At 36.8% G+C, this 8,980-nt stretch overlaps 1 protein-coding gene across 1 annotated transcript; it reads right to left on the reverse strand.

Annotated features, from left to right (window-relative positions):
- Nucleotides 1–5,566: 5,566 nt before the first annotated feature.
- Nucleotides 5,567–6,961, reverse strand: LOC141543775 (tripartite motif-containing protein 43-like). The gene has a single exon (XM_074269498.1). The coding sequence runs from the start codon at nucleotides 6,959–6,961 to the stop codon at nucleotides 5,567–5,569; it is 1,395 nt and encodes a 464-aa protein (XP_074125599.1).
- Between the last annotated feature and the right edge of the window lie 2,019 nt (nucleotides 6,962–8,980).

Here is an 8,980-nt window from a genome sequence, read left to right on the forward strand (position 1 = left end):
CTTATAGGGAAATGGAAAGGGAAAGATAAAAGGAAAGGGAGAAACTAAAAGAAGGGGAAAAAGAAATAATAAGTAAAAGGTGTGAGAAAGGGGTGGCTGAAAAGAGGGAGAAATCCTTGAGAAAAGTGCTGGTCAGAAGCAAAATACTGGGGAAGAGGAAAAGGGAAAGGAAAGAGAAAAGCATATTTTGGGGTAAATAAGATGGCTGAAAATACAGATTTGATTATTTTAATTGTGAATGTGAGATTGGATTAAACGCTAGAATCCTACAATATGTTGTTTACAAGAAATACATATAAAGCAAAGTGATACATACAGAATAAAGGGAAAGGCAGAAGAAGAATCTATTATGCTTCAGATGAAGGAAAAAATAAACAATCAGGGATAGAGGTCCTGATTTCAGATCAAGTAAAAGTAAAAATACATCTAATTAGAAGAGATAAGGAAGGAAACTATATCTTATTAAAGTGTACCATAGATAATGAAGTAAATATCAATACTAAACATATATACAAGTACATATTCCTAAAGGATATTCCTAAATTCCTTTTTTTTTTCTTTTTTTTCTTCAATTTTTTTATTTTGTTTTTTATTAATTTTTATAATTATAACATTTTCTTTGACAGTACATATGCATAGGTAAAAAAAATTTTTTACAACATTATCCCTTGTACTCCCTTCTGTTCCGAGTTTTTCCCCTCCTTCCCTCCACCCCCTCCCCTAGATGGCAGCTATTCCCATACATATTAAATATCTTATAGTACATCCTAGGTACAATATATATGTGCAGAACCGAATTTTGTTGTTGTTGTTGTTGCAAAGGAAAGATTGTATTCTCAAGGTAAAAATAATCTGGGAAGAGAAACAAAACAAAACAAAACAAAACAAACAAACAAAAAAACAATGCTCACAGTTTACACTCATTTCCCAGTGTTCCTTTTCTGGATGTAGTTGATCCTGTCCATCATTGATCAATTAGAATTGGATTAGCTCTTCTCTATGTTGAAGATATCCACTTCCATCAGAATACATCCTCATACAGTATCATTGTTGAAGTGTATAATGATCCTCTAGTTCTGCTCGTTTCACTCAGCATCAGTTGATGTAAGTCTCTCCAAGCCTCTCTGTATTCCTCCTGTTGGTCATTTCTTACAGAACAATAATATTCCATAACATTCATATGCCATAATTTACCCAACCATTCTCCAATTGGTGTACATCCATTCATTTTCCAGTTTCTAGCCATTATGAAAAGGGCTGCCGCAAGCATTTTGGCATATACAGATCCCTTTCCCTTCTTTAGTATTTCCTTGGGATATAAGCCCAGTAATAGCACTGCTGGGTCAAAGGGTATGCACATTTTGATAACTTTTTGGGCATAATTCCAGATTGATCTCCAGAATGGTTGGATTCTTTCACAATTCCACCAACAATGCATTAGTGTCCCAGTTTTCCCATAGCCCCTCCAACATTCATCATTATTTGTTCCTGTCATCTTAGCCAATCTGACAGGTGTGTAATGATATCTCAGAGTTGTATTAATTTGCATTTCTCTGATCAATAGTGATTTGGAACACTCTTTCATATGAGAACTCATATTCCTAAATTCCTAAAGGATAAGTTAACAAAGCTGCAAGAAGAAATAGACAGCAAAACTGTAATAGTGGGGCATCTATGCATTACTTTCTCAGAACTAGATAAATCAAACCACAAAATAAATAAGAAAGGATTTAAAAATGTAAATAGAATATTAGAAAAGTTGAGTATGATAGACCTTTGGAGAAAATTGAATGGAGAGAAAAAAGAGTTTACTTTTTTTCTTGGAAGTTCATGGAATCTATATAAAAACTGACCACGTTTTAGGTCATAAAAACCTCAAAACCAAATGCAGAAAGGCAGAAATAGTAAATCCATTTTTTTCACATCATGATGCAATAAAAATCACATGCAATAAAAGCAGGGGCAGAATAGACCAGAAATTATTTGGAAAAGAAATCATCTAATCCTTAAGAATGAATGGGTGAAACAAAAATCATACACACAATTCATAATTTCATCCAAGAAAATGACAATAATGAGACAACATACCAAATATGTGGGATGCAACCAAAGCGATTATTAGGGATAATTTTATATGTCTAGATGCTTACTTGCATAAAATAGTGAATGAGAAGAATAGTGAATTGGGCTTACAACTAAAAAAGCTAGAAAAAAAGAACAAACTTGAAACCCCCAATTAAACACCAAATTTGAAATTCTAAGAATAAAAGGGGAGATTAATAATGCTGACAATAAAAAAATATTGAATTACTAAATAAAACTAAGAGTTGGTTTTATGAAAAAAACAACAAAATAGATAAACCTTTAGTTAATTTGATTAGAAAAAGGAAATCGTTAGTCTCAAAATGAAAATGGAGAACTTTCAATCAATAAAGAGGAAATTAGAGCAATGATTAGGAATTATTTTGCCTAACTTTATATCAATATATTTAATAATCTAAGTGAAATGGGAGAATATCTACAAAAATATAGATTGCCCAGAAAAACAGAAGAGGAAATAAATTTAGAAATAAATTTTCTAAAATGGGAATTTTAGAAAAAAGAAATAGAACAATCTATTAATGAAATCCCTAAAATAAAATCTCCAAGGCTAGATGGATTTACACGTGAATTCTACCAAACATTTAAAGAAGAATTATCTCCAATACTATACAAACTATTTGAAAATATAGGGAAAGAAGAACTACCATTTTTTTTTTTGTGTGTGTGTGTGACACAGACATGGTACTGATACCTAAACTAGGTAGGGTAAAAACAAAGCAAAAAGTTATAGCACAATTTCCCTAATGAATATTGATACAAAAAACCTTAAATAAAATATTTGCAAAGAGATTATATAAAGTCATCCCCAGGATAACACACCATGATCAAATAGGATTTATACCACAAATGCAGGACTGGTTCAATATTAGAAAAACTATTATCAATAATCAAACTAATAAAAATATAATTATCTCAATAGATGCAGAAAAAGCATTTGATAAAATTCAACACCCATTCCTATTAACAACACTAGAGATTATAGGAATAAATGGACCTTTCCTTAAAATGATCTGTAGCATCTGTTTAAAACCATCACCAAAGTGTCACATGTAATGGGGACAAACTAGAACCCATTTCCAATATGATCAGGGGTGAAACAAGGTTTCCCACTATCACCATCACTATTCAATATTGTATTAGAAATGGCAAAGAAAGCTTTGGCAGTAAGAGAAGAAAAAGATATCAAAGGAATCAGAGTAGGTAATGAAGAAACCAAATTATCAACTCTTTGCAGATGATATGATAGTATACTTGGAGAACCCTAGAGAATCCATTAAAAAAAAACTACTCAAAACAATTCACAACTTCAACAAAGTTGCAGGATACAAAATAAATCCACACAAATCATCAGCATTTTTATGTATTACCAACAAATCCAGCAGCAAGCAATAACATAAATTCCATTTAAAATAATTGTTGATAGTATAAAATATTTAGAAGTTTACATGCCAAGGCAAAATAAGGAAATATATGAAAATAACCACAAAATACTTTCTGCACAAATAAAGTCAGATGTAAACAATTGGGAAAATATCAAGTGCTCAAGGCGAAGCTGAGCAAATATAATAAAAATGACAGTGTACCTAATCTACTTATTTAATGTCATATCAAATTCCCAAGAGTTTTACATATCTAGAAAAAATAATAACAAAATTCACCTGGAAGAATGAAAGGTCAAGAATTTCAGGGGATTAATAAAAAAAATTGCCAGTGAATGTGGCCTAGCTGTGCCAGACCTAAAACTATAATATAAAGCAGTGGTCATCAAAACCATTTCATCTTGGCTAAGAAATGGAATCAGTGGAATGAGTTAGGATCATAGGACAAAATAGTCAATAACTGTAGCAATTTATGTTGACAAAAACACAAACCCCAGTTTTTTGGATGAGAACTCACTATTTGCCAAAAACTACTGGGAAAATTGGAAACTAGTAAAAATTACCTCATTCTGCCATACTAATTTCCATGGTCAAAAAAGATTAATGATGTAGACACAAAGAGTAATATTACAAACAAATTAGAAAATTATAGCATAGTTTACCTCTCAAATCTGTGGAGGAGGAAGGTATTTGTGACCAAAGAAGAACTGGAGATCTTTATTGAGCACAAAATAGATAATTTGATTATATTAAGTTATATTAGTTTGTACAAACAAAATTAATGCAGACAAGATTAGAAGAAAAGCATTTTGTTTTCATTCTCAATTTTTCCTTTTTGATCTGATTTTTCTAGTAAAGCAAGATTATTGTATAATATGTATGCATATATTGGATTTAACATATATTTCTACCATGTTTATCATATATTGAACTACTTTCCATCTAGGAGAGGGTACGGGGGAAGGGAAGAAATTGGAACACAAGGTTTTGCAAGGGTTAATGTTGAAGAATTATCCATGAACTTTTTTTTAAATAAAAAGCTTTAATTTAAAAAAAAGGAAAAAAAATTCAGTATCTTGTATAAAATCAAAGAGCTGAACTAAAGAGAAATCCATATATGCTTACACATATCTCTGTATGTCCACTTATCTATCAACTATCTACTAAACCACCCACCCACTTGACTATGTAAAAAAGTTTTAAATAGATTCTCTCTTAAAAACCATGTGAAGAACGATTGTTTAGAAGCTACCTTAGAATATTTTTTCTAATTTTTAACTTTCTGATTTCATATCTAGCTCCAGAAACTTACTAGCATGTGGACCTGTTACTTTACCTTTTTTGCCCTAGTTACTTCATGTGAAAAATAAACTGGAGAAGGACATGATAAACTATTTCAGTGTATTTGACAAGAAAATCCCAAATGGAGTGAAAAAAGACATGATTTTGTTGTGGTTATTGGTTTGATTTTGTTTTGTTTTGTTTTGTGGAGGCCATTGGGGTAAGTGCCTTTCCCAAGGTCATACACTTAGGAAGTGTTAAGTGTCTGAGACCAGATGAACTCAGATCCTCCTGATTTCAGGGCTGGTACTCTATTCAGTGAAGCACCTAGTTGCCTCCAGACATGAAAAGAATGAACAATAAAAACATGCAAAAGTTCAGTAAATGCTAACATTTATTTCATTTTATATTAAATAAGGCAAAAAGAAAGATTTACTGTGATTCAAAGTACAGAGACATGGAAAATATTGTAATCCGTGGTACTCATAGGATTGTGATAAATTCTAGGAACAAAATGAAACATTAAAATTATGCAAACCATAATCCTCACATGAAGTTTCTTTAACTCCTGAAAAAGAATTAATTGATTGTGAAATCTCATAAGCAGGCAAATCCATGGAAAATAAGAGTACAGAACACTGTGGAATGATCCCCTTCAGCTCTCTGAGTGGAAGTCTAATCTCCAACTGATGAGCAGGAAGTCCCTTCTTGATCATGAAGCAGTTAAAATTTATCCTCTTCAAGGAAGGTTGGGAATGGAGTGAACAAAGCCAGGGAGCCTGGTGGCTCCCTGGGAGAAATGTTCATTGAGAGGAATAGCAGCAAGGACAAAGATGAGAGTCTACTGGACAAAGAGTCATGGGACCAGGCTCTATTCCTGGAAGTGGGGGGCCAGGGGAAAAGATGGGCTTGACAGGGTCTGTGAAGGGAATAGGATGGAATTTATAAATAAGAGAACTTTGGAGAACATTGTAAAAGGCCAGAGTGCCAGGGGAATATTCCAAGTACACGCCAACCCGAGGTAGAGGTCCTTTCATTCGATACTCTAATGGCCCAGGATAGGTCTGTAAATAGTAATCCCCTTCCTTCTTGACACATTGAAGCAAGAACACAGAGGTACAGGAGTTCATGTTCCAGGCCCTTTTCCTCCGCAAGTAGGGGGTGTAGATCCCCAGGACCCACTGAGGAAGTTGAGTCACATCCACCTCCCAGTAATGACTGCCTGAGCTGAAGACCTGCTCAGCAAACACAGGATGGTAAGGAGAGTCCTCAGGTTCCACCTGCCAGTCCTCTTTAGCCTTGACACTCTTGCGATCCCCAGAAATGGAAACAAATGAATCAACTGCTATGGGGTCCATGGTGAGGTCTACTCGGACTCTGTTGAGCATTTGGATCAGGCCAGGGATGGGATGTTCTCTCAATTCTGGGGTGACAGCCTGGGCCCTTTGGGCCAACACAGCCTCGCTCCTCCCCAGCAACTGCTTGGCATCCTGCAGCAGATCCAGATTGTCTTGTTGGCCCGCTTCCTGCAGCTCTTGCATGAGGTTCTGTAAACTTTGCATGTGCTGGGACAGTCTGGCCTGGCTGGCCTTCTGCTCTTGCCTTATCCTTTTAAGACATCGGTTCGCTTCCTCTCTCAGCCAGTCTTGCAATTTGTGGAATTCTCCCATGATCATCCAGTGCCAGTCAACAGCAGGTCTCTCTTCCTGAGCAAGAAGTTGCTCATCTTCCTCCAAATGGTTCTCCAAGCGAATCTGAAGCTGCTGGAGCTCCCTCCTGTATTTGTGAGCAGCCTCTTGTACTGGGGAGATCTTGTGAGCCCCATGCTCTGGGCTTTCACCACATGTCACACACAGTGCTGTCTGGTCCTCCTCACAGAACAGCTTGAAGGGTTTCTGGTGAGTGACACACTGGCTCCGTCCTTGACTGCTCTGCATAAGCTTGGACCTGAGCTCTTTGCCCAGCTCAGTCAACTGTGCTAGGCGCCTGTTCACTAGTGGGATCTCCCTGTCCTGGGACACTTGCTTGCATTCAGGACATGAAAAAGCTGGGGCTCCAACTCTCCAGCTGGAGGAGAGACAAGCTTGACAAAAACTGTGCCCACACCCGATGGTGACAGGCTCACAGAAGAAGCCCCTGCAGATGCTACAGGTGATCTCACTCTGCAGTTCCTGAAGAAATTTCACAGTAGCAGCCATTCTCTCTCTCCAATTGCTTCTAGTCTGCAGCAGCCAGAGGAAGAGAGTTCCCTTCCAATGAAGATAATGCTTCTGAGCACCAAGATCCTCTCCTTTTATAGAAGATAGCTCCACCCCTTAGGCCCTCCCATGAAGGTGTGAATTCCTCCAGAGCAACCTGTTAACTCTTCTTGGTGGGGACAGCCTTGAGTGCCCTGAGTTCTCACCTCTGGCTGTCTCCTTTGCATGCACAGGTAGCACCAAAGAAGAGATGTCAAAAAATGTAGAGATTTTGGTCAATGGATTTTCAAATCTCCTTTTGCACAGATCCTCTTCTTTCCGTTCCTCTCCTACACCTAGTCAATTGGTTAGACCTATGATGACTCGTCTGCACCTTTCCCTTTCAATATCATTATTGAATTTGAGATTTGCAGGCAAACTCCTTAGTACTTTCATCCAATCTACCCAGGAAGACTAAGCCCATGAGGACATCCAAGAAGTTGTTGTTCATTCTCTTCTTTAGGAGGAAAGTGACCACAATGGACTCTTAAGACCTCTTTTCTTTTGCATTGAACTGCACATTTGGCTCCCTGCTCAATATCTCATTTCTCCCTGATCCATACTCTCCACAATTGCCAGCTCGACTTCCTCCAGTAACTTGAAGTTTAAATTTTTCTAAAAACATTCCTGTAAGGAATAACAGAAATCCAGATTTATCTCTTATTTTAAAGAATAAAGTGTCTTTTTTTTTTTACAAATAGTTCAACAAAAAAAGCTCCTTCATTAAATTTTCTGTGTTATCTTATATTACAAGGAAAATTCTTAGTGAGTGTGAAAACTTATTTGGAAATTTCTGCTTTCCTTTTCCTCACTCTCAACTTTCTTTCGCAAATGGAACCCCTTACAGGCAAAGTCTGGTTTGCTTGTCTTTGTCCACTAAGATCCTGCACAGTGCCTGCCAACATTGTAGGTAGCTAAAAATAAGTGTTAACTAAATTGAATTGAATTGAGTAAAAACAATTGTACTGAAAACAGCAGAACTGGGAAGGTGAGAGCTTGCTCCCCCCTCCTTTGCTTATTTTTCTTTTTTGGTCAATTATTGGCCAACATTTCTGTAGCTTGTCTAGAGCTTCCTTGATGTCAGGCCTGCTATTAGGGCTGCTATCAGCCTCTGGTACTGTGATGGGACTGACTGGGGCAGTTTGCATTTATATTATTCCTGATTTATTTACAAACTCAGTTTCTAAACCTCAGTCAGGGCAGAGAAGGTTGTCTACAATAAAGGAGACCTCAAACTGTGTTAATTTTCTAATTGAAAGTGACTCCTGGGGGCAGATTCAAATTGTATGTGAGGAATCTGGTAGTGAAAAAGAACTGAAAAGATTGTGTAGAGATCCAAGAATTTTGCTGGAGGGGCATTTCAGCCAATGTATATGGAGAAATGGATGAGTTGGGTGACTGAGAGGGCCAGGGTTAATGCTCTCTGGTCAGTTCTGACAGTGGTGTTCCATGTAGTATAGGGAGGGTGGATATGAAGAGCATGAAAGTGACATATAGTGTAAGGCAGATTTGAATAGCCTAGAAAATACATTTCCAAAGGCCCAAAGTCCAGCCAGAATTTCAACATGAACCTTGTGTATTTAGCCCAGAATCACTCTTCATAAATGTTTTTTAAAGGATTTACTTCAACTGATCTCATCAGACTTAGCTTCATTGGGTTCCCAACATCTCTTCTATGTCAAAATCTCTTCTTAGAGGAAGTCAAGTGACTTGCTCACTGTCATAGATAAAGGGGTCACATCTCTCCATTGTCTAAACCCAAACATCTTTCAATTGCCCCACTGGGTGCTACAGAGGTTTCGTGGACATCACCAAAGAAATGAGGAGGTCCCAAGAAATTATCAGGCTCATCAGAGCTCACCTGGACCCCTTGAGTCAAATGGAAACTCCAAGACAGAATTTCTGGGTAACTAATCATCAATATATTAATCAGGCTATCTAGCAATCAAGAAATTGATAGTCTGTATTTTGTCTTGGTAG

This window comes from Sminthopsis crassicaudata, chromosome 5, assembly GCF_048593235.1.
Source record: "Sminthopsis crassicaudata isolate SCR6 chromosome 5, ASM4859323v1, whole genome shotgun sequence".
Taxonomy (NCBI): Eukaryota; Metazoa; Chordata; class Mammalia; order Dasyuromorphia; family Dasyuridae; genus Sminthopsis; species Sminthopsis crassicaudata.

What these genes read in the sequence shown, in the direction of transcription:
- LOC141543775 (XM_074269498.1), bottom strand. Translation starts at nt 6,961, where the DNA reads ATGGCTGCTACTGTGAAATTTCTTCAGGAACTGCAGAGTGAGATCACC.